This window comes from Pan troglodytes, chromosome X, assembly GCF_028858775.2.
Source record: "Pan troglodytes isolate AG18354 chromosome X, NHGRI_mPanTro3-v2.0_pri, whole genome shotgun sequence".
Lineage (NCBI taxonomy): Eukaryota > Metazoa > Chordata > Mammalia > Primates > Hominidae > Pan > Pan troglodytes.
Window position 1 is genome coordinate 3,079,462 of NC_072421.2, and position 26,521 is coordinate 3,105,982.

Below are 26,521 nucleotides of genomic sequence, written 5' to 3' on the forward strand. Positions count from 1 at the left end.
GGCCCAGGCCCGGAGGAGGCGCCCACTTTCTCCCCAACGCTTTTCCTGGAGCCGTTCCAGAGAGAAAAGTCAGCGTTTGTTGTCGGAGTTGCAAACTCTTAAATCTGGGGCGGCCTTGGGAGAGGTGCGTCCGATTCTTCCCAATCTAGGGGACTTTCTTACAGATCTCTCTCCCTTTGCAGCAGCCCCTCACCCCACCCCGTTATCTACCCCCAGGGTTTGGGGACCTGCGTCTTTAGGCCGCGCGCGGAGGCCGCCCTGGAGTTGCCTGTCACAGCCACGCCCTGCGTCCCGGGCCTAAATTTGGAATCGCTAGGAGCCTGAGACCCGGGTGGTGGGGGGAAGGGAAGGAAAAGTTAGAAAAAAACTTTGAGCCCTGAAAATGTTCAAAAATACTCTGTGGATGCAGGCTCCGGGAATTTCAGCGCGTGCTGTGCGCCAAGCAACACGGGGCGCAGAAAGAAACGTGTGCTTACCAAATTGTCCATCTGCAGCGGTGGAGAATTCGGAAAACAGAAAAAGTGGGCGGGGAAGAAAGAGCCACGGTCACCCTCCCACGCCCTAAACCGGGCCTATTTCTAATTATTACTCTAATCATGTTTTTCTGTTTCCCTCCCTTTGAAACGGAAACGGGGACCCTGCTGGATGTGGTATGTTATAAATTCTTTTTTCCAGTGGCCAGTGCATTTTTTGCTCTTCGTATGGGCAGGCTTTTAAGTAGACCGGCTTGCGGGCAGTGTAGACTTCAGGACGGGCCTTATCAGGGCTGGACATATTTAGGAAGGAGAGGCGGGAACGCCCAGCCCTGGGGAGGACGGAGGAGGCCCGATTTGTGTTGATAGGATCTAGCTCAGCCTAGAGCTGCGGTGACTAGGCCGGGTCTCTATTTTTAGGGAGGAGTTGCTAATGGATTTACACCCTCTTTAAAGGGGTCCCGGGTATCCTAGAAATTGTGCTTTCACTTGGTAGAGATTGGAGATAATGAAGCCTGCTCCGTAGAGGAAAACTTGGAGGACTTTCCAGCCTGCAGGGGAGGTTCCAAGCAGAGCTTCCTGTTTCTCCCTTTTCTTCCTAAATGTCCTTCCTTCTTGCGGGCAAGCTGTCACCACGGACGGGATGGCTCTGTAGGGTTTTATCAGCTGCATTTGTTCCCCAGGCACCTGCAGATGAACGGGTTTTTCACTTGTCTCTCTGCGAATGCATTCCTTCATCCTTCATGCCTTCCTTCTTTCTTTTGCACCTACTGTGGGCTTGGGGTCAGGGAAATATATCCAAGGGAGTGCTGGTGGCCTAAGAATTCAGTTTCCTGGAGAACAGAGGCATCTGAACAGGCAGACGGGAGACAGGGCCACAGGGACCTTTATAGTTCCATCACGAAATAACTCAGGGGTTCCCACTGGTAAATCTTGGTGAGGGGCTTGGCTGGATTTTGAAGTCCTGGGGACAGATTTGCCGGCTGGTCTGGCGTTCCAGGTCATTGGAGCAGAGTGAGTGGAAAGCCTTATATTCTCTGAGCCCCAAACAAGTCGTTGCACAGTTTTTTTGTTTTTGTTGGTGGTGGTGTTTTTTTTTTTTTTTTTTTTTTGGACGGAGTTTCACTCTGTCACCAGTCTGGAGTGTAGTGGCGCGATGTCGGCTCATTGGCGTTGCACAGTTTTTAAACGCACAGCAGTGTTCATCTGGAACTCCTGATTTTGGAAGCAGACTGGGCTTAGGAACTCCAGCTGCTGATGCTTTGAGTGAAGGGAAGAGTACCTGTCTATGGGGTGGGTGGGTAGGGAAGAGCAGTCGGATAGGGGCGTAACAGGGGCCAACCTATCCTTCCAATTGCAGAGGAGGGCCTGACCATCAGCACTGATGGATCTCCTTGAGGGACGCTTCTCACCCCCTCTTTGCAGTCTGACCCTGCTAGAGATGGAGACAGAAACAGCCTGTCCCAATAATATTAATACACGTTTCATCGGGAAAGTTGACTTTTGAGTTGGTGATGCTCAGAACACACTTTCTTATAGCAACATGCATCAGGCTGCAAAACCCCGTTGAGCCTGAAGTAGGTTCTCAGACGGGTGCTGATAGCTCTGGCCTGATCTCAGAGTGTTGGGGACCCTGCGTTCCTTGGTTCCTTCATAAATTCTCAGGGGTACAGGTGGGATGTGGTGAGGGATGGATGGACAGAGGGAGGTGTATAGAGGAAAAGAGGAGGCTTCAGCTTTGTAGAGAGCAGGATGTCCCCACAGGGCGACGTTGGCCCCGAGGAGACACTTTGTGATGGTTGCAGACATTTTTGGTTGCCACCCTGGGGTGGGACATCCCACCATCCTGCAATGGGTGGGGCAGCTTAGGGAAGCTGCTCAGAATCTTTCAAGGGCCAGGACGGCCTCCAGCACAAAGAATTCATCTGGTCCCAAATGCCAATGGTGTTGAGGGTGGAAAACCCTGAGGAGGGCTTGGGAGTTGCATGTATGCGCTGATTCAGGGCTGCCCCTGCAGTTAGGAGCCTGCCGTCCCGACAGTAGAGTCGCACACATCCGATGCATCCCTGCTCTCTGGCAAAGGCTGATTTGCCCCACCCCCCGGGGCAACGGCACAGCGGCCTGTGCAGTTTGAAAAACTCCAAACATCTACGGAACCGACATCTCTTGAACAATACCAGGCCTCTTCAGGATTCCCTCGCCCCAGTAGAGCAAGTGTGGGCTTCGTTTTTTTTGTTTTTTTTTTTTTAAACTCTCTCCAGAGCTCTTGTCTCCTGCCCCTGTGGGTGTGTGTGGAAGTTATTAGGAGAATGTTTCTGGGCAGAGGAAGTGGGTTTTATCATCCAGCGAGTTTGCCTTGATTTTCCATCAGCGCGTTTGGCTCTGGTAAAAGTTGATTGCTTTGCATTTAACTCCCTACTTTAGGCCGAGCACGGTGACTCAGGCCTGTAAATCCCAGCACTTTGGGAGGCCGAGGCCGGTGGGTCACATGAGGCCAAGAGTTCGAGACCAGCCTGGCCAACATGGCAAAACCCCGACTCTACTAAAAATACAAAAATTAGCCGGGCGTGGTGGTGAGCACCTATAATCCCAGCTACTCAGGAGGCTGAGGCAGGAAAATCACTTCAGCCCGGGAAGCAGAGGTTGCAGTGAGCTGAGATCGTGTCACCGCACTATGGCCTGGGTAACAGAGAGAGACTCAGTCTCAAAGAAAAAAAAAAAACTTCCTGCTTTAGCTCTTTCTCCTTTCTCTGTGTATGAGACAGAGTTTTCATGTAAAGACAAATACATGTCTTTACACTTTGGAGATACTCAAGTAAATGATTGTTTGTCTGGAAATCATTTTTCTTCCTGAAGGTCCTATGGTGGGTACATGCTGTCATTTAGAAAGAAATGCAGCTCATACAGTACTTTTCCCAATTCAGCATTTAGGAATCATGGCGGGATTTCATGGATACTGTCTGGAATGTTTTCAGACTCAGATATCTTCCCCTGGGGAAATAGACTTCTCAGTAGCCACGTGGACCTTGGGCTGGTTTTCAGTCCTGCTGAAAATGTTCTGAGCACTCTTGTTACTTTAGGGGAAAAGAATTACATGTCCTTTGTGATTTATAGACACAGTAAGAAATAAGACCTGTGTGTCTCTCGGGGTGCGAAGGAGGAAAAGTCTTTTTTTTTTGAGATGGAATTTTCCTCTGTTGGCCAGGCTGGAGTGCAGTGGCACGATCTCAGCTCACGGCAATCTCTCCATCTCAGGTTCAAGCAGTTCTCCTGCCTCAGCCTCCCAGTTAGCTGGGACTACAGGCATGCAACGCATATCTGGCTAATTTTTGTATATTTAGTAGAGATGGGGTTTCACTATGTTGACCAGGCTGAAAAATATTTTTTTGAGGTGGGGTCTCGCTCTGTTGCCCAGACTGGAGTGCAGGGGTGCAATCAGGGCTCACTACAGCCTCCACCTCCTGGGCTCAAGCAATCCTCCCACCTCAGCCTCTGCAGTAGCTGGGACTACAGGCACACACCACTGTGCCTGGCCACTTTTAAATTTTTTTGTAGAGACAGGGTCTTGCTATGTTGCCCAGACTGAAAAAAAAAGTCTTTTTTTTTTTTTTTTTTGAGACAGAGTCTCACGGTGTCACCCAAGCTGGAGTGCAATGGCAGGATCTTGGCTCACTGCAACCTGTGTCTCCCGGGCTCAGGCAATTCTCCTGCCTCAGACACCTGAATAGCTGGGAATACAGGCACATGTCACCACACCCGGCTATTTTTTGTATTTTTAGTAGAGACGGTGTTTCACCCTGTTGGACAGGCTGGCCTCAAACTCCTGGCCTCAAGTGATCTGCCCACCTTGGCCTCCCGAAGCGCTGGGATTACAGGTGTGAGCCACCTGAAAAATCATTTTAAAAATCAACTGTCCTACGTTCTTATTTGGAAGCGACTCCTCTAACCAAAGACAGGGAAAAACAAACCAAACTTTATTAACATGCATTTTTCATTGATACATGGGAGATACCTAGAAATGGGTAGTTTTCAAGGAAGTGGCTTGGATTCTAGCTGCTCTAGTACCCTCAACAAAGAACAGTCCATTTTTCGAGAATTGGCAGAGAAAGACAAAGGACTTTGAGTCTTCAGGGGCAGCAACGAAATGGCAGAGAAAGGCTGGTTATTGAAGCTTGTTCGTTCTGAGTCCTGTGGTTCCATGTCCCAGGCTCATGTGGATTTTCTGCTGTCTTCCGTGCTTCACCTCTGTTCTCCCAGTTGGGGAGGTGGGGTTCGGATTGCTTGTGAATGTGGTCTCATCGTTGCTGGTGTAGCTGCAGGCTGTCCAGAGCTTGGGGATTTGCTGATATTCTTTCTTTTCTTTTCTTTTCTTTTTATTTTGAGATGAAGTCTCGCTCTTTTCCCCCAGGCTGGAGTGCGATGGTGCGATCTCGGCTCACTGCAACCTCTGCCTCCCAGGTTCAAGCGATTCTCCTGTCTCAGCCTCCTGAGTAGCTGGGATTACAGGTGCCCGCCACCACGCCTGGCTAATTTTTGTGTTTTTTTGTAGTAGAGATGGAGTTTCACCATCTTGGCCAGGCCGGTTTCGAACTCCTGACCTCAGGTGATCTGCCCGCCTCGGCCTCCTAAAGTGTATTCTTTTTTGATTTACTCCCAGTCTCTTGGCTGAAACATGGTAGCTCACCAGCATTTCTACTCCCATTTGTCCAACTGACGGTATCTTTTCACATCTCTAGAGACCAGAAGGACTTCCTTTTCTTGAATTTCCTGTTCAGTATTCTTTCTTGGCGAGTTTTGAGGAGATGGTGCATGGGTGTGTTTTTCGGCTTTGTTTCAGTATGACTCAGGGTTGCCACCATGCCTTGTACGGTCTCCTAGTCATAGTATTAAAGTTTCCGCTTAGCAGGAAACCAGAAACTTCCTTTCTTGTCCCCGAGAGTCAGATTCAAACCAGTGTTTCTCAAGTGGGCTGTGAAAGTAGCCTGCAGCCACCCACCTGGCAAAGAAGAAAATTCAACAGAGGAGAGGAGAAAATGCCCACAGGGTACATGGAAAGCCTTGCTAAAGAAGCCGCATGGGCAAAGCTTTTGTTCCGCTCCCTCTGTCCCGGTGGGCTGGGCTGAGATATAATATACGTTTGTCATTGTGGACGGCAGCTGGATGAGTCTGAAAGCGGTTGCAAACCCCTTTAATTCACTTTGCTTTCTCAACTTTGAATGGTGTCGTGGGCTGGGGTGGGTCCCCTGTTTTTGAGAATCACCTGAAAGAGTCTGATTTTCTGCATCTTTTCGGGGAGTAAAGCTGTTGCTCCAAAGCGCTGTTTAAAAGCTGATCATAATGTATCTGGTTGAGCTAACAGCCCTTCTTGAGGAGGCAGCAGACTGGCCAGAGGGTTCTGCAGGCATTACTCATCAGCGACACCTGAGCTTGCCCAGGTAGCCTGACTCTTGTTTGTTTCTGCTTTGCCTGACCCTGCAAAATTATTGTCCAAATGCTCCCTGGTAAGCATTGATCCACGAGGGGATGCTGACCAGAAGGAGCTTTCGTTTCTGCACGATGGACTGGAACACGATGGACTGGAATGATGACAAGAATAAACACACTGCATTGTCTTTTAGGGCCAATGGACTTGGAGGCATAGAGATTTTATAACTACTGCCAGAACCCAAATATTGCCAGTCGGCCTCTTCTGCTGCTGTTGCTAGCTGTCTTCTTCTGGGGGAAATGGGTTGGGTTCTAAATATGAATTAACACAGGGCTGTCTTCGATGAATTCAGCACAAAATGTTCTCAGCAATTGAACACTCGGAGAGAAGTGTTAGGCATTTGGTGCAGACTCATAGAATAGCAGGACAGGGAGGGATTTGGATCTGGGCAAGCAGGAGATGGATATGAACACCTGTCTTTTGAGACCGCGCCGAGGTGGCAATGAAGGTAGAGGCCCCCTGTGTCGAGGTCTTTACTCAAGAGGCTGTGGTCCTTTGGGACTAGCATAGCATCCGATAGACAGACAAGATGGACAGCTACAGCCACCTATGGGAAGCGGTTTCTACTCTTAAACCACAAGCCCCTAGACACTCATCATGTCATAAACATATCACCGGGCAGTGGCTTGCAATCTTTTTTTTTCTTTGTTTCTTTTTTTTTTTTTTAGACTTGCCCAGGCCGGAGTGCAGTGGCACGATTGTAGCTCACTGCAGTCTTGACCTCCTGGGTGCAGGTGAATCTCTCACCTCAGCCTTCCAAGGAGCTGGGACCACAGGCATGTGCCACCCTCAGCTAATTTTTAAAATCTTTTTGTAGAATCGGAGTCTGACTACATTGCCCAGGCTGGTCTTGAACTCCTGGGCTCAAGCAAACCTCTCGCCTCAGCTTCCCAAAGTGCTGGGGTTACAGGCGTGAGCCACCATGCTCAGCCTGCAATCATTTTTTTTGAGACAGATCTCACTCTGTCGCCCAGGCTGAAGTGCAGTGGTGTGATCTCAGCTCACTGCAGCCTCGAACCCCGAGGCTCAGGTGACCTGCCCACCTTAGCCTTCTGTGTAGTTGGGACTATGGGCACATGCCACCACACTCAATTAATTTTTACCTTTTTTGTAGATACAGAGTTTAGTTCTGTCACCCAGGTTGGTGGACATATTTTAATCCTACAGAGTCCAGGCTAAAAACACACCGGTAACTGTGATGCCCATCCCTCCTGCATTCCTGATTTCTGAGTGATGGTTTCAGACACAAACCTGCCTGACCACCCTGCAGTAGCTCTTGCTGACCTAGATCCGAGGTTCTCAGCTTTGGCCCCGTTGCGGGAAGCTTGGAAACGTCACTCTTGCCCAGGGTTACCTGGGTAGTCTGGTTTATAGACGTGTTAGGTGTTTTAATTTTTTTTTTTTTTTGAGACAAGATTTTGCTCTGTCACCCAGGCTGGAGTGCAGTGGTACAATCATAGCTCACTGCAGCCTCGACCCCCTGGGTTCAAGCAGCCCACCCACCTCAGACTCAAAAGAAGCTGGGACCACAGGTGCACCTCACCATACCCAGCTAATCTTTTCTTTTCTTTTCTTTCTTTTTGTTTTTTTCTTTTCTTTCCTCTTCTTTTCTTTTGTTTTCTCTTCTCTTCTCTCTTTTCTTTCTTCTTCTTTTTTTTAGACAGAGTCTTGCTCTGTTGCCCAGGCTGGAGTGCCTTGGTGCAATCTTGGCTCACTGCAACTTCCGCCTCCCTGGTTCAAGCGCCTCTCTTGCCTCAGCCTCCTGAGTAGCTGGAACTACAGGCACGCACCACCACGCCTGGCTAATTTTTGTACTTTTAGTAGAGACGGGGTTTCACTATGTTGGCCAGGATGGTCTCGAACTCCTGACGTCGTGATCTGCCCACCTCGGCTTCCCAAAGTGCTGGGATTACAGGTGTGAGCCACCGCGCCCAGCCTTTTTTTTTTTTTTTTTTTAAATTACAGAGTCTCGCTCTGTCACCAGGCTGGAGTGCAGTGATGCAATCTTGGCTCACTGCAACCTCTGCCACCCGGGTTCAAGTGATTCTTCTGCCTCAGCCTCCCTCAGGCGTGAGCTGGCACGCCCAGCCAAATTTTTCATTTTTTGTAGAGACAGGGTCTCCCTCTGTTGCCCAGTTTAGTCCTGAACTCCTGAGTTCAAGCCATCCACCTGCCTTGACCTGGCCAAGTGTTGGGTTTATAGGCGGGAGCCACTGCATCCTGCTATTAGGAATTTTTAAAAAGCCCCTCGGAGGGTCTTCATGTGTGGCTGAGTTGTCAAGAATCATTGTTATTTTACTAGATATTCTGTTTCTTCCCTCCTACATGAGATTTCCCATGACTGCTTCTCGGATGTGAACGTCTATGCCATGGATTACATTTTTCAAAGAGCCTTCAGTTTGTTATTTCATCTTCAGCGAGCCCTTAAGATATTTCTCATGGGCCTTTTGTAGATAAAGACACTGGGGTCAGAGAGTTCAGGAGCTTGCTGGTGATCACATGGTCAGCATGGGGAAAAATGCATGTGGACATGAGTTCTGTTGGTGGTGAGACGTGGGCACAGGGGTTGCTGGGCTTGGGAGTTGGTGGCTGCGTGTGTGGGCTGAACAGAGCTCCCCAGGCACGGCCTTGTGGACCTTGAGGGATGCCTGCCTTCACCACTAGTGTGACTTGAAGGGGAGGAGAATGTCGTGAATCAGTGGTGGGCATTTTGATATGGAAGAGAACTCCCTTGAATCCTGGTGGTGAACTTAGACCAGTCACTGAGGCCTCTCCAGCTCCTCAGGGTCTCCGTGTTCTAGGTATCCATGTGTCCTTCCAGCCATTTATCCATCCATTTGTGCATCCATGCATCCATCCAGCCATGCATCTTCCATTTATTCATCCAGCCATCAACCCATCCTCCCATTCATTTACCCATCCATCCATCCATTCATCCATCCATCCATCCATCCATGCGTGCATCCATCCATCCATTTATCCATCCATCCATCCATCCATCCGTCGTCCCATTCCTTTATCCATCCATTGATGCATCTGTCCATCCATCCATCCATTCTCCATTCATCTTTCCATCCATGCATCATCCATGCATCCATCCTTTTAGTTCATCCAGCCACTCATCAATTGATACATCCATCTGTCCACCATCCACTCATCTATCCATCCATTCACCCATCCTTTCGTCAATTTACCCATCTACCATCCATCCATTTATCTGTTCACCCATTCATCTATCCATCTGTCCATCCATCCACCTATCTGTTCATCCATCCATCCATTCATCTATCCATCCATCCACCTACCTACCCACCCACCCACCCATCCACCCACCCACCCAACCATCCATCCACCCAACCATCCATCCACCTATCCATCCATACCTCCATCCATCTATCCACCCACTCATCCACTTAACTACCCATCCATCCACTTATCCATGCATTCATCCATCCATCCACCCATCCACCTACCTACTCACCCACCTAAACTCATCCATCCACTCAACCATCCATCCACCTATCCACCTGTACCTCCATCCATCCCCTTACTGCCCATCTTTCCACTCATCCCATCCAACTACCCATCCATCCACCCAGCTATCCACCCAACCATCCACCCACTCATTAATTTATCCACTCACCCACGCATGCATGCATGCATCCATCCATCCATCCATCCATCCATCCACCCACCCATTTACCCACCCACCCATCCATCCACTTACCTGCCTGTCCATCCACCCTCCCAGTCCATGGCTCTTTCATGTATTCCTTCAGCCAACATAGGTTGAAGTTAAATGTACTATTGGTGCTATTTGCTGTGGTCCCTGTTTTTTGTTCTCTGCTTTGGAGGTAACAACCAGGGCATCAATTTGGGCATAAAAGCACCATTGTGGATGGAAGGCCTGGATGTCTGGAGGCACAGAGCAGGGACTACACTCGTTCAGGGGGTCAGAGAGAGTTCTCCCAGGAGGGGCCCTCCCTGGACACTGAGCTTCCAAGAATGAGCAGAGGAAACCAGGTGTAAGGAAGAGGAAGGGTGTCTCAGCCTGGCAGACAAGCAGTAAGAGTGATGATGGGGCAGCTGCAGTTCATCTCAGGCTAGAGGAGCTGCAGGGGCCAGATGGTGGGCAGCCTCTGTTGCCACTGCTGAGGAGTGCAGATTTAAGCTCCCCTGAAGGGTTTGACGCAGACAGCTGTGCGGGGACGCTTAACCTGCCTAAGGCCCGTCTTTGGGTAACAGCATGCAAAACAGGTGGGAGGGGCTGGAGCTATTTTTGGCAGAGCGTGGCTAAGTCAGTGGAGATAGAAGAGAAGACACAAGCTATTTTAAGAGATATTGAGGAAGTTAAAATCTGTAACAGGTCCCTGCCTGCAGAGTTGACCACACGTTTGCATCACATGGGTAGGCTTTAAAATATAGATGCCTGCATCTCACCTTGGAAAGTTTCTGATTTAATTAGCCTGGACATCAGGACGTAGGAAAACCCCACAGATGTGTGTAATTTGCTGCTGGAGTTGAGAACTGGGGTCCGGAGCTGTGCTCCTTAAACTGTAATGTGCTTACAGATCGCCTCTGGTAATACTTGTGAGAAAGTGCTTCAGGTGGGCTAGGGAGAGGATCACGGAGGGCTTCCTGGAGAAGGTGACATTCTCCCAGGGCCTTGAGGGGTGAATAGAAATTTTCCAGGTTCAGAAAGAAGGAATGGGCTTTCATGGCCAGGTAGAGGATCCAATGAGGCAGACGAGGGGCCCAAATTCTGTGACCCCCTACCCCTCCCCCAGGATGCCCCTGTATCGGTCCCATGGTGTAACAACCAAATTCACAAGATGCTGCAGAGGGGAAGAGATTTTAAATCTTCTGAGAAAGACAATGATATATTTTGGACACCATGAGAAATACTGTTATTAACTTGTTTTAACCTAGGTACACAGAATCTTCATCATTCAGTGATTCTGTATTTGTGACTTGCCTGCTTACTAAAATGTATTTGTCATCCCCACATCAATATTCCTGGCATTTAATTTTTTTATTTTAAACTTTCATTTTAGGTTCGGGGATACATGTGAAAGTTTGTGACTTAGGTAAACATGTGTCATGAGGTTTTGTTGTACAGATTATTTCATCACTGTGGTATTAAACCCAGGACCCAATAGTTACCCTTTATGTTCTTCTCCTTACCCTCGGCTATTTTGTTCATGCACAGAACAGCAAAAAAATTGAACTTTTTATTTTTTATTTTTTTTGGATGGAGTCTCCCTCTGTCACCAAGGCTGGAGTGCAGTGGCGTGATCTTGGCTCACTGTAACCTCCGCCTCCTGTGTTCAAGTGATTCTCCTGCCTCAGCCTCCCGAGTAGCTGGGATTACAGGCATGGGATTACAGCCACCACGCCTGGCTAATTTTTGTATTTTTAGTAGAGACGGGGTTTCACCGTGTTGGCCAGGCTGCTCTCAAACTCCTGGCCTCAAGTGATTCACCCGCCTCGGCTTCCCAAAATGCTGGGATTACAGGCGTGAGCCACCGCACCTGGCCAGAGTTGAGCTTCTCAATAGCACGTGTTCTCAGCTGAGGTTCAACAAAGCCAGACCCTGCCTTCTCGGGCCAGCGCATACTGTCAACAGGGTTCTTTGCAAGGTCTATTTGGTGTCCTGTGTTTTGTGTTTTCGTGCTTTTTGTCAGTGATTTTGCGCTTTCAAATATCCCCAAGTCGGTGCTGACATGCTACCTAGCGTCCCTAAGTACAGGAAAGCTGGCATGGTCTCACGGGGAAAATACACATTTGATGAGCGTCATTTAGGCACGAGTTATAGTGCTGTTGGCTTTGAGATCAATGTGAGTGACTCCACAATGTCTATTCACTACGGTGTCTTTAAACAGAAACCCACATAAAACGTGCCTAGGTAGTGGTTGGTTCATGACCTCTGGGAACGTAGCCCTGTATTTACGTGGGAGCAATAGTTCACTATTCGCTAATTCAGTGTTCGCTGAGACTTTATAAAACGTAACTACTTTGAATAACAAAGCTGTAATTAACAAACCGAGCTGTTAAGTGTGTGTGTGTGTGTGTGTGTATGTGTGTGTGTTGGCCTCACATCATTTTACAGAGACACACAGGGCTCTGTGAGCTGCTAATAGTTGGGACCGGCAGAGGGGTTATTTCAAGCTAGTCCAAAACTGCAGGGCAGAGACCACTTTGAAAGGAGATCAGCAGTCGGGGAGTGGCTGGGATGAAGTTGGAAAAAGTGCTGAGGCCCCTAAATCAGTTTCCGGTGTTTCCACGTCAGCCTTGGGGGGTGATGACTCAGTTTCCTGTAGGGATGGGATCTGGGCTAGCATCTGCCTGTGGAAGGGGTGACAGGGACGGAGAGCAGGGAACCCCGAGCAGCCCTGCCTTGCTGTTGTCTGAGCCTCAGAACTCCTGAAGGCGGGGTCCTTCAGCATCACCGTGGAGTTTGTTAAAAATGCAGGCTCATGAGCCTCACCCCAGACCACAGAATGAAAATGTCTGGGGGTGAGACCCAGGATTGCACGTCTCCCCAGGTCCCTCGCAGGGCGATTCTGAGAACTGCCGGTGTGAGGCGTGCTCAGCCCAGCCCACACATTCACACCATTCTTTGGCCTCTTGTAAAACTTGGCCTAGCTCAGGGGACATTCCCAGAGTTATGGCACACGAACAAAAGAAAGTTTCCCACTTCTTACCAAACATATTGTAAAATTACAGGAAAGAGCTTGTTCTATCACGTCTATACCCTTGTGCCGTCATCCTAGTTAGGATGAAGCCGAGATGTTACCTTGTACCTTAGGCCACCGCAGACAAGGAAGTATATGCAGTTTAACCACCTGCATATAATTTTTCTCTTTTTTCTTTTCTTTCTTTTTTTTTGAGACAAAGTCTCATTCTATTACCCAGGCTAGTGTGCAGTGGTGCAATCTCGGCTCACTGCAACCTCCATCTGCCAAGTTCAAGAGATTCTTGTGCCTCAGCCTCCCAAGTAGCTGGAACTACAAGTACACGCCACCATGCCCAGCTAATTTAGTAGAGATGGGGTTTTGCCATGTTGGCCGGGCTGGTCTCGAACCCCTGACCTCAGTGATCTGCCTGCCTCAACCTCCCAAAGTGTTGGGATTACAGGAGTGAGCCACCATGCCCTGCCTATTTTTTGGAGGCAGGGTCTGCTCTCTGTTGCCCAGGCTGGAGTGCCGTGGTGCAGTCTCAGCTCCCTGCAATCTCAACCTCCACAAGTGCAGGCCATCCTCCTGCCTCAGCCTCCCAAGTAGCTGGGACCATGGGTGTGCACCACAACACCTGTCTAATTTTTGCATTTTTTGTAGAGACGGGGTTTCATCATGTCACCCAGGCTGCTGTTGAACTCCTGGGCTCAAGCAATCCTCCCACCTTGGCCTCCCAAAGTGTTGGGATTATAGGCGTGAGCCACTGTACCCAGCCACCTATGTATAATTTTCAAGCTAAGAAGACAGAGAGACGAGTTTAACTATTGCTACAGACATGAAGCCCTTTCCTTTCCATAGTTCACCAGCAGAGAATGTTTCCAGGGCCCGGCAGCCACTATCACCCACTGCGTTCATAGCTTTCCATGGGGTGAACGGATTGCGCTGGACTCAGCAGTTAAATCTAAAGTGTAGGATGTTTGGTGAACTCGGAGTTCCTCGCACTTGTCTGTAATGTGGCACATTGTGTTTTCTGTACTCAGATATGCAGTCACTGGCACACATCCTGTTACTGACGGGAAGCTGGACCCAGCACTGGAGTATTTCTGAGGCTATGACACTCTGGTGTATTCCTGAAACTATTTATGACACTATTAAACTCTTTTCTGTAATTTTACAGTATGTTTGGTAAGATCTCAGAGCCAGATTTTTTTTAATGATGTGTTTATTTCTTTTAATTGACAAATACACATTGTATGTGTTTATGCGGTTGCACATGGTGTCTTGATGTATGTATCCATGGTGAAATGGATTTAAATATGCATGACCTCACAGACTTTGCAGCACTTTTTTGTGTGTGGTGAGAACACTTATTCAGAATGGGCTCCTTTAGTCGTTTTCAAATATTCAAGCCATTGTTACTAATTGCAGTCGCCATGGTGTCTCTGAGCTTTCCTGAAGTTATTTCTCCTGTCTCATGGACACTTTGTACCCTGTGACCGATATCTGCCCGGTGTTAAATGACACATCTTGAAAAAGAGGACAATACTTCCAGAGCGATTCGGTTTTTAGCAACAGAAAAATAAGGGTGTTTTGACCATTTGAATAAAATAGTAAAATGAAATGTATCAGCTGCCTCCTGCTATTCCCACACAGGAGGACTTCCGGTGCTTGCTCCAATGTGGAGGCATTTTCTCTTGCACCATTCTGAGCTACAATTACCTCTAGGTTGGGGACCCTTCCCGAGGCCCCCCAAACCTGGAATGAAAGTTTTTAGGGGCAGACCATGTGACTGGTTCCACCCGACCTCCAAAAAATTAAAAAAAAAAAAAAAAAAAAAGCCGGGCACAATGGCTCTTGCCTGTAATCCCAGCACTTTGGGAGGCTGAGACAGGCAGATCACGAGGTCAGGAGATCGAGACCATCCTGGCTAACACGGTGAAACCCAATCTCTACTAAAAATGCAAAAAAATTAGCCGGGCGTGGTGGTGGGCACCTGTAGTCCCAGCTACTCAGGAGGCTGAGGCAGCAGAATGGTGTGAACCCGGGAGGCGGAGCTTGCAGTGAGCCAAAATCGGGCCACTGCACTCCAGCCTGGGTGACAGAGAGACACTCCGTCTCAAAAAAAGAAAAAACAAAAACAAAAAAAAAAAACGCTTTGCCTTTGCTTGGCATCAAAGGACTCAGCAGCGAGTAAAGAGCACACACGTGCCCTCTGCACCTCCTCCTCCTCCTCGTTTTCTACAATGTCCTGAAAGTTTCGTGTTTAGTGGGCTTTGGAAAAGGGTGTGGAAAACCAGCAGGAGCAGATGAGTACTGGAGTGGCCAGCAGCAGGTGTGAGCAGCCCGGGGTGATGCTGGGGCTGAGTGAATTGGACATTTTTCAGCAGGGACACCCAGGTCAGTGGCGGGTCTTCAGCCTCCCACCCTTAATGGAGATGAACGGCATTATTGAGAAAGCTGCAGGCGCACACAGACCACTGCTTAAATGATGTCCCTGGCTGCTGCTGTTACTATGTAATGATTGTGTTATTCTTATGAAAATCTGAAAGTTATAGGAATCTTGGAACTGCCTAATTTTTTAAATTTAATTAATTAATTTATTTCGAGACAGAGGCTCACTCTGTCGCCCAGGCTGGAGTGCAGTGGTGCGATCTCGGCTCACTGCAACCTCCACCTCCCGGGTTCAAGCGATTCTCCTGCCTCAGCCTCCCAAGTAACTGGGACTATGGGCGTGCACCACCACACCTGGCTAATTTTTAATTTTATGTGAAACACCTGAATGGTGTGATGATGGGGTTTAAGATAACCCAAGTGTTCGGGCGCAGTGGCTCACGTCTGTAATCCCTGCACTTTGGGAGGCCAAGGCGGGCAGATCACTTGATGCCCGGAGTTTGAGACCAGCCTGGCCAACATGGCGAAACCCCATCTCTACTAAAAACACAAGAATTAGCTGGATGTCATGGCACATGCCCATAGTCCCAGCTACTGGGGAAGCTGAGGAAGGAGAATCACTTGAACCCAGGAGGTGGAGGTTGCAGTGAGTTGAGATCGTGCTACTGTACTCTAGCCTGGGCAACAGAGCAAAACTCTGCCTCAAAAGAAAAGAAAAGAAAAGAAAAAGTCAGAAAAAAAAGAACCCAGGTACTGGCTCTCCTCCTGCGTTTGCCACGGTTGAGTGCATTCCTGCATTGTGCAAGCCTTAGTCACGTTGCAGAGGAACTCACACACCCCATATGGCCTCGGGGACTTCACTCTGGGTTCGTCCTGTTTTTTGAGTTGCCTGGCTGATGAGAAAAAGTAAACATGGTTTGAATCAGTAGAAAGTGTCTTGTCAGACTGACTCATGCCATCTGTCGTCCGTTCTGCCTTGCCCTGATGAGCCATTACCCTGTCCCCGAAACATCTGGAGCTTTGAGAGGGCCGGGTGGAAACAGCAGTGGCAGTTGGGGGTTCTGCTGAGGGTCTGGTCTCTTTGCAAATTTGCAGAGAAGCTGAACGCCGTAAACGCGCAACACAGGCACCTGAGTTCTCCACCAGGCTCCTTCTCTGAGGGCATGGTTGCAGCTCTTGCTGGGTGGGTTTTGTTGGTGTTTTCTTCACATTTGTAGCCCCGGAGGTCGTTTTCAGGAGCAAAAAGGCAAGTGGGGGTGTCTGCTGTGAGCCCGCAATTTCCTGCCTACCACCTGAAAGCTCAGGGAATGTGATGAATTGGGAGATGAATCCTAGGCAATAAAGAGAGCAGTGGACTGAGTTAGGAGACGATAGCTTCATTTACAGAGATTCCTTTACTGACTGATGATCATTGATTGGGTTTGCTTCCCCATGAGGCTTCAAGCCAATAGCACGTGCATTTGCATCCATTTATATACACCTGGGGGACTGCCTCCCTCACACACACCTGGGGGACTGCCTCCTTCACACACACCTGGGGAACTGCATCCCTTCACATACATAGGGAACTGTGTCCCTCACACACCTGGAAGATTAGCCTCAGAGGTGTCTGCAGTACCAGATTCCACCAGGGAGTGAACGTCTGATTATGGGTGATTCAGGGTGCCCACGTCTATATGAAATCGAGAGCTGGTCACCTCCCTTTCCTCTCTACTCTCTGTGGGGTGGTGTTTGGGGAGCTGTCTTAAGTGTTAGTCACCCGAGGAGAAAATGGTGAGGGTGGGACTCTGTATCTGGGAGAAAGGAGACCTTGGAGGCAGGGGACAGACTGACAGAGCCTTGAGCGATGGAAGCTGAGGTCGAGGGCCCAAGGTCGATGATAGAATGCTTGGGGTTGTCTCTCCTCTGGTGTCCTTGTCCTTCAGACATCCTGGAGTGACATTGAAATTGTTTTAATTAAAAACTGTAGAAACAGCACAGAGATAAGAATAGAAGACAAGCTCCAAGTGCAGGGCTGAGGCGAGTTCTCCAAGGGCTAGGGCTAGGGGCAGAGGGAGGGAGAAGGGGAGAAGGGCGTGAGGGGCACACTGTGTCCTTTGCCACCCACTCTCAGACTTGTTGTCTTGGACCCCCGTCGGCTGAGCTTGGGGTCCGGGGAGCAGTGGGTTTGGACACTCAGTGGTGACGTCAGCCTTAGTCCTGAAGCAGAGGGGAAGTTGGCAATCCAGGCTTGCCTGGGGGTGACACTGGTGGCGGGAGGGCCTGTGCCCTCCCCTGTTACTGGGTTTGTGTGGGGTCCATGGGGGCATTGGGGTCAGTGGAAGGAACATGAAGTGAGCCAGAGCATTGTCACTGTGGCCTCTGAGGGCAGGTGGAGCAAGAAAAGGAGGAAGCTTCTAAGTGACACCTGGTCCCAGCTCAGTGGCTATGACCAGGGAAGTCATATGGAGGAAAAGCCTGGTGGACTCTGAGGGTGATGGAGGAGGATGGGAGGGGCAAGCTGGGCTGGGGAGGTGACAGGCCATGGACACACACCAGACAGACACACATGTGCATGCACACATACACAGGCACATACATGGATGCACACACATGTCATGCATATATACATGCATGCACACATGTGCACCCACACAGCAAGTCACATGCACACGTGAGCACACATGAAAACACACAAGCACATGCACATACTCCTGCAGTGCACATGCACACACATATATGCATGCACACAGGTGTGTGCTCAGATAGCACCCTCACACATATGCACACAAGCACACACAGACACATGAACAAATGCACATATATATTCATGCAGTGCACTTGTGCACATATACACATGCAAACAGGTGTGCATTCAGCACACTCACAATGCACATGAAAACACGTGCACACATGCAATGCAATACATATATGCATGCACATGTGTGCCCACACCATACACCCACACATACGTACATGAGCACACACGTGCACACACACAAACCACATGAATGCATGAGCATGCGTATATGAAATACACATGCACACATGAGCACATCCACACACGCACATGCATGTACATAGACGTGCACGTGCATGTACATAGACGTGCATGTGCATGTACATAGACGTGCACGTACATAGACGTGCACGTGCATAGACGTGCACGTGCATGTACATAGATGTGCACGTACATAGACGTGCACGTACATAGACGTGCACGTGCACATACATAGACGTGCACGTGCACGTACATAGACGTGTATGTACATAGACGTGCACGTGCATGTACATAGACGTGCACGTGCATGTACATAGACGTGCACGTACATAGACGTGCACGTGCATGTACATAGACGTGCATGTACATAGACGTGCACGTGCAGGTACATAGACGTGCACGTGCACGTACATAGACGTGCATGTACATAGACGTGCACGTGCATAGACGTGCACGTGCATGTACATAGAGGTGCATTACATAGACGTGCACGTGCAGGTACATAGACGTGCACGTGCAGGTACATAGACGTGCAGGTACATAGACGTGCACGTACATAGACGTGCACGTGCACGTACATAGACGTGCACGTACATAGACGTGCACGTACATAGACGTGCACGTACATAGACGTGCACGTGCACGTACATAGACGTGCATGTAGATAGACGTGCACGTGCAGGTACATAGACGTGCACGTGCAGGTACATAGACGTGCACGTACGTAGACGTGGACGTACATAGACGTGCACGTGCACGAACATAGACGTGCACGTGCATGTACATAGACGTGCATGTACATAGACGTGCACGTGCACGTACATAGACGTGCATGTAGATAGACGTGCACGTGCAGGTACATAGACGTGCACGTACATAGACGTGCACGTACATAGACGTGCACGTGCAGGTACATAGACGTGCATGTAGATAGACGTGCACGTGCAGGTACATAGACGTGCACGTACATAGACGTGCACGTACATAGACGTGCACGTGCAGGTACATAGACGTGCACGTGCAGGTACATAGACGTGCACGTACATAGACGTGCACGTACATAGACGTGCACGTGCACGTACATAGACGTGCACTGCATAGACGTGCACGTGCATAGACGTGCACGTGCATAGACGTGCATGTGCACGTACATAGACGTGCATGTAGATGGACGTGCACGTGTAGGTACATAGACGTGTACGTGCATGTACATAGACGTGCACGTGCATAGACGTGCACGTGCATAGACGTGCACGTACATAGACGTGCACGTACATAGACATGCACACGTATACCCAGGCCCTGCATTGGAAAAAATCCAAAATGTGGCTTGATTGCAAAGAGCACATGAAGAGCTGTTGAATGTAGAGGTGCCCAGCAAGAAGCATGGACCTAAACCCGAAGGTGGTTGGGGGAAGCCTGGGGACACCTGGGTGGGCAAATAGCCCTCCTGAGGCCCAGGGAGAGATGCAAAAACCGAGCAAGCCAGGAGGGTTTTTGGAAAAAAAAAGTGTACCACATGTGACATTTCCCATGTGAGGGAAGCATTGAGATCATACTGTGTTTTCCCTGTGCCCTGCGATTTTGCAGCTGACATGCCCTTTCCGTGGAAATATATAGCAGTCCTCATGCTAGGATTGCGTGTTCTGTGTCAGGCAGCTGGGCATGGGAGTGCAGGGTGTGGGGTGGAGCCTGGGAGGAGAGTTCCTAGTTTTACCACTGTGTTCCGGCCGTGGGGTGTCCTGGGGAATGGAGGCCACCTCCTGACACTGGAGTTTCCTGGGTTCTGCTGTGAGCGAGGAGTGGGCGAAGACAAGACTCTGGTCTTAGAAACCTTCCGAGTCTCGTACGCCCTTGACTGCCGTTTCTGAGTATTTCCTGAAGCTTGGGAAGGATGAGTCACTTTAAGGGGATTGTCCTATGTTGCTTTGTTTTGTTTCTTTAGTGACGGTGTCTATGATCATCTTCTGTTTATGAGGGTGAAATTACAGAAATAAGAAGGGTTACACTTGAAATAATATCTGTACTTTACTTTCACATGTGTGGGGTTTTTTGTTTTGTCATTGCTGCTGCTTTTTTTTTTTCTTTAACATTCTGACAGTTCTGTCTGCTTATTACTAAGTCCTCCTACCTTTCTAAAGAGAATGTCTTTCTTGCTAAAGAATACATTATGGACTCTTGGAATCTCTTTGTTGGGGTGGAGGGGGTGGGGACTTGCCCTGACTTGCTGGGAATGCCCATAGGGTTTAGAAGTCACGTCTACTGCTGAGGCACTAACAAAGGTAAGCCTTCAAGGAAGCACTGTCATTTCCGGGGAAGAGAGTTTTGAGGAAATTGAAACAGTTACGAATTGATCTAGCAGTCCCTCTACTAATGTATCTACATATAAAGATATGTAGAGATGACTTTTTTTTTTTTTTTTTTTGAGATGGAGTCTCCCTCTGTCACCCAGGCTGGAGTGCAGTGGCATGATCTCTGCTCACTGCAACCTCTACCTCCCGGATTCAAGCGATTTTCCTGCCTCAGCCTCCTGAGTAGCTGGGATTACACACGTGTGTCACCACGCCTGGCCAATTTTTTTGTATTTATAGTAGAGACGGGGTTTCACCATGTTGGTTGGGCTGGTCTCGAACTCCTGACCTCGTGATCCTCCCGCCTTGGCCTCCCAAAGTGCTGAGATTACAGGTGTGAGCCACCGCACCCGGCCCCAGAGATGACTTCTAAACCTTCAGGGTATTCCCAGCAAGTCAGGGCAAGTCTATATATATATATATATATATATATATATAAAATTTGTATGTTTATATAATTTGTATAAATATATAATTTGTATATATATAGTATGTATATGTATATATAGTATGTGTATATATAGTATGTATATATAGTATATATAGTATGTATGTATATAGTGTGTATATATGTAGTGTGTGTATATAGTATGTATGTATATAGTATGTGTATATATAGTGTGTGTGTATATATAGTATGTGTATGTGTGTGTATATATATGTTTATTTGGGATAAGGAAAGGAAATCAGTATGTCAAAGAGACACTCCCCTCCCATGTTTATTGCAGCACCATTCGGAGTAGCCAAGACATGCAGTCAACGGAAGAGCCCATCAAGGGATGAATGCAGAAAGAAAATGTGCTATATCAACTCTGTACATTCACTAAAAGTCATTCATTTGCACAGTGAGAATAAGTGCCTTTCATGCTATGTAAACTATGCCTCAATAAAGCTGTTAAATGAACAAAGAAAATCGGGTATATTCACAATGGAATGGTATTCAGCTTTAAAAAAGAAGGAGGTTGGCTGGGTGCGGTGGCTCATGCCTGTCATCCTAGCACTTTGGGAGGCTGAGGCAGGCGGATCACCTGAGGTCAGGAGTTCAAGACCAGCCTGGCCAACATGGTGAAACCCCGTCTCTACTAAAAATACAAAAAATTAGCTGGGCATGATGGGCGGGCGCCTATAGTCCCAGCTACTCAGGAGGCTGAGGCAGGAGAATTGCTTGAACCCAGGAGGCGGAGGTTGCAGTGAGCCAAGATCATTGCACTCCAGCTTGGGCAACAGAGTGAGACTCTGTCTCAAAAAGAAAAAAGAAGGAAGTCCTGCCATTTGCAACAACATGGATGGAACTGGAGGACATGATGTTAAGTGCAGTAAGCCGAGCACAGAAAGACAAATACCGTCTGACCCAAACACGCTTACGTGGAATCTAAAACCATTGAACTCACAGAAGCAGAGTGGAATGGCGGTGACCAAGGGGTTGGGAGTGAGGGGTGGGGGAAATGGGGAAATCATGGGTAAAGGGTACAACATTTCCATCAGATAGGAAGGGATAAGTTCAGGGGTCTACCGTACTCAGGGTGACTGTGGTTAGTAAGAATGCGTTGCACACTTGAAAATGCCTAAGACAGTAGCTTTGAACTGTTTGCACCACAAATAAATAGGCGAGGTAAGATGTAAATAAAGAAAAAATAATACTTCAAAAAATACAATTACAGATTTCTGTGGAAACATATGAACATGAATGCATATATATATGCGTGTGTCTGTACCTGCCTTATGGTTTATTCCGGATCAGTAGGATCCTCCCTTGCTACTGTCTAAAGATCTGCCGCGTGCTGCAGAAGGAGCTGTAATTGCATTTATGATGTCTGGCAAGTGTCCTGTTGTGGAAACAGCCATTTCAGGGCTCCGAGGTTATGGAAATGACTCCACTCCGGTTGCCGGCATGGGGCCCACAGAGCTGTTCCGAGGGTTTTGTCTACTTTCTACTTATTGTTGACACACATAGAAACACACACGCAGCCATGAGTACACACACACACAGACATACAAGCAGACGTGGACACACCTACCTGTATGTACATACTCAAAACACACCTTCACACTATACTCACCTACCCATACACACACGTGCACACAACGTGTGCACACAAACACATGCATACATGCACCTATGCATATGCACACATGGAAACACACCTGCACACTACACACACCTACACATACACAAACCCACAAATGCACACACCCACACAGGCACAAACACACAAATGCACACACCCACACATGCACAAACACACCTACACATATAAACACGTTGACACATGCACACATGCAGCTGCACACATGCACATGAAAAACATATACACACTACACCCGCCTACACATACACACACAAACCCACATATACATGCACCTGCACACATGCACACATAACACCTACACACATGCATACAGAACCCACACATACATGCATCCATAGGCACACAGAAACACACCTACACACTGTGCACACCTACATATGCACACACAAACCCACATGAACATGCACTGACACATATGCACACAAAAAACACACTACACACACAGAAACCCACAAAATACACCTCCACACTTACACAAAACACGCCTACACATATGCACATACACAAACCCACACATACATGCACCTGCCTATATGCACCCACAACACATACACATATGCACACACAGAACCCACCTACACACCCCATACATGCACACAAAACCCACAAATACATACGTGTGCACTGCAAATGCCCAAATATACATGCACACGCACACACACATACCCCTGTGACATATGCACGCACACTTCATTTATACCCGCAGGAGCATAGCCTGGTCGTTTGCACCTGTTGTGGAACTGGACACACTTCCGGTGTTCACAGGGCTCCTGCGGGTTGTTTTTGGATCCCCCGCCACCCACCGGCAGGTGCTTCCTGACGGTTGAGAGATGTTGTATGCCTTTGGTGCTGAGGAGTGGGGACGCTGGATGTGGACGATTATCCTGACTCTTCCTCCAGTTGACCAAACAGTCCAAGTCGACTTTTCCAAATTTTCCTGAATCTGGCTTTTCTTCAGTGCGCCAGAGATGGCCGGCCACGTTGAAGTAGCATTGAAATTGTTGTAATTAAAGACTGTAGAAACAGGGTAGCCTATCAATAATTCAGCATGCCAGTTTCCTCATTCCGTGGGATTCCATGAGATTTTTTTTTAAATGCATAATGCATGTGTCTTTCTGGGTTGTCTAGTGTTTCTACTATATTTTGGTTTGTAATTACAGGAAAGTTGCCAATAAAAAAGGGAGAATTTTGTTCCCCATGTTGTTTTCAGTACATATTCAAAATTGTATTCATCTGTTTGAAAGGAACGGCCTGTTAAGAATAATACACAAAATGATCGTGTTTTTCCACTATTTTAATTTCTACTAAGCTTGAAGGTCATCATTTATTTAAAACCTAGGCTAACATATTCTTACTTTTAGGCATGGAAGTGAATATTTAGAATGAGAAGAGAAACCACAGCACCTTGTAAATTTTTTTAAGTTGCTGTTTTAAATATCACAAAAAGTCAGAAAAATCGCATATCTTTTTTATCTCTATAATATTCAAATTTATTTTTATTTTTCTTGTTTCTAAGTTGACTCTTTTTTTCTCTCTTAGATGGTGGTTTCGATTTATCCGATGCCCTTCCTGGTGAGTATCAACATCATTTTTTAAAATCCCGTCAATATTTTATGTTAACATAGTATATACAGGCATATCCCAGCCATTTCCAGCTAGGTTCTAGAGCACCGCAATAACGGGAGTCATAGCAATTTTTGGCTTCCCAGTACATATAAATGTTATGTTTACTCTCAACTGTAGCCTTTTAAGTATGCAATAGCATTACTTCTAAAAGCAGTATACTGTAATTGAAAATACCTTATTGCTAAAAAATGCAGATACAGAGACAGGAAGTGGGGCACGTGCTGTTGGAAAAAACGATGCCGAGAGTCTGGCTTGCCACAGGGTTGCTGCAGACCTTCCGTTTGTAAAACACACAGTATCTGCAAAGCACCTTAAGACAAAGTGCAGTGAAGGGGTCCGCCTGTATGTGTCCACCTGCCTTATTATAAAAACCAGACTCATAGATGACGAGGAAAAGCAAGATGCCCTCGTCAAGATAAATGAACCACCCTGGTGGAATAATTCACAGTCCTGTGATGGTCAGAGGCCGAGCAGAAACTTGCCAGGTCCTTGGGGAGGGGGCTAGAGGAGGTGAGCACATGGAGGTCCCCAGGAGAGAGGGGCATCCAGTGCTGGCATCCTCCCTCTGGAAATCGGCACCCGCTCTCTCCATGGGGCCACTCCTTCCTTTTTCTGCAGCTCTTCCTGTCTCCCGCTCCTCACCCAGAGCCCTCGGTGAAGGGCGTGGGAAAAGGAATTGAAGGAATTCCGTCTTATCACTCTATCAGCTTCTGGGTCTTGTCATCCCTTTGTATTTGTTTTCTGGGGCTGCCATAAAAAGGTGCCACCAACTGGGGGCTTAAACCACGGGGATTTATCATCTTCCAGACCTGGACGACAGAAGTCTGAGATCAAGGTGTAGACAGACCCATGCTCCCTCTAGGGGCTCTAGGGGAGGATCCTTCCTGCCTCTTGCGGCTTCCGGGAGCTCCAGGTGTCCCTGGGCTTCTGGCCTCATCACTCCAGTCTCTGCCTCCTTCTCCGTGGGGCCTCGTCCTCTGTGTCTGTGTCTCCTTTTCTTTGTCTTACAAGGATACTTGTCATTGGGTTTAGGGCCACTCTACTCCAGGATTATCTGATCTCAAGATCCTTCTGTTAAGCACATCTGCAAAGACCCTATTTCCAAATAAAGTCTCATTACCAGGTTTTAGGCTTTACGATGTAGATATATCTTTTGCGGGGACCACTGCTCAATCCACTGCAGTTATATCCAGTTCTTTTTGGTGGCTCTAGGGGAGGATCTTTCCTGCTTCTCCCAGCTTTTGAGGGCTCCAGGCGTCCCTGTGCTTGTGGCCGCATCACTCTAGGCTCTGCCTTTGTGAACGCTGGTCTCTTCCCTGTGTCTCCATATACCCAAATTTCCTTCCTATAAGGGCACCAGTCATTAGGACCTGTCCTAATCTATTATAACCTCATCTTAACTGATTACAACTGCAAAGACCCTGTTTCCAAATAAGATCACCTATTGAGGTTTGGGGTGGGTGTGGATTTCGGAGGAATGCTTTTCAACCCAGGACAGCCCTCTTCATTTTTTTTTTTTTTTTCCGAGATGGAGTCTCTCTCTGTCACCCAGGCTGGAGTGCAGTGGCACAATCTCGGCTCACTGCAACCTCTGCCTCCTGGGTTCAAGTGATTGTCCTGCCTCTGCCTCGCGAGTAACTGGGATTACAGGCATGCACCACCATGCCTAGCTAGTTTTTGTATTTTCAGTACAGACGGGGTTTCATAATGTTGGTCAGGCTGGTTTCGAACTCCTGACCTTGTGATCTGCCCGCCTTGGCCTCCCAAAGTGCTGGGATGACAGGCATGAGCCACTGAGCCCAGCCACCCTCTTCACTTTTTTATGTTTTACTTTTTTTTTATTTTTATTTCTGAGACACTGTCTCGCTGTGTTGCTCAGGTTGGAGTGCAGTGTTGGGATCTTGCCTCACTGCAGCCTTGACCATCTGGGCTCAAGCAGTACTCCCACCTCAGCCTGCTGAGTAGCTGGGACTACAGGCATGTGCCACCTCACCTGGTACAGTGAGCAACACGGGGTCTCACTGTGTTGCTCAGGTTGGAGTGCCACGGTGGGATCTTGTCTCTCACTACAGCCTTGACCATCTGGGTTCGAGCAATCCTCCCACCTCAGCCTCCCAAAGTGCTGAGGCGTGAGAGGATTGCAGACACGAGCCACTGCACCTGGCCAGCTTTTAATTTTATGTCCTGTGGTGCAGTGCAGATGGTTTGAGCGGAAACAGTGCTGATGGGGATCATCTCTTTCCTGACCACCTACCCCTTCTTGGCCCTTGGGAACAACCATTCCCTGCAGTGGGAGGTGCCCTTAGTCTTACAACCTCCACCTGATTTGCCTGATTGGCTTCCATTCTCAGAGGGGGCAGCCTAGGCAGAGGCCTGACGGAGCCAAAAGTGTGTTTCATATGAGAAATGTGAACAGCCTTTCAGCCATCAGTCCGGTGTCTCTCCTTC

General features: G+C 48.3%; 1 protein-coding gene and 1 long non-coding RNA gene across 5 annotated transcripts in view; both read left to right on the forward strand.

Annotated features, from left to right (window-relative positions):
- LOC100615666 (CD99 molecule (Xg blood group)) overlaps positions 1–26,521 on the forward strand; it is a 51,960-nt gene that overhangs the window by 487 nt on the left and 24,952 nt on the right. For all 4 annotated transcript variants that reach the window (XR_010154846.1, XR_008542094.2, XM_003317334.6 and 1 more), the window contains exon 2: positions 23,987–24,019. Coding sequence is in view for 2 of the 4 variants with exons in the window: in XM_003317334.6 (XP_003317382.1) it covers positions 23,987–24,019 (33 nt within the window). In the remaining 2 variants the exon portion in view is untranslated. The remainder of the gene's footprint in view (positions 1–23,986; positions 24,020–26,521) is intronic.
- LOC134809349 (uncharacterized) lies at positions 604–21,270 on the forward strand. The gene is made up of 2 exons (XR_010154847.1): positions 604–650; positions 21,086–21,270. It is a non-coding gene; the product is annotated as an uncharacterized LOC134809349 (long non-coding RNA).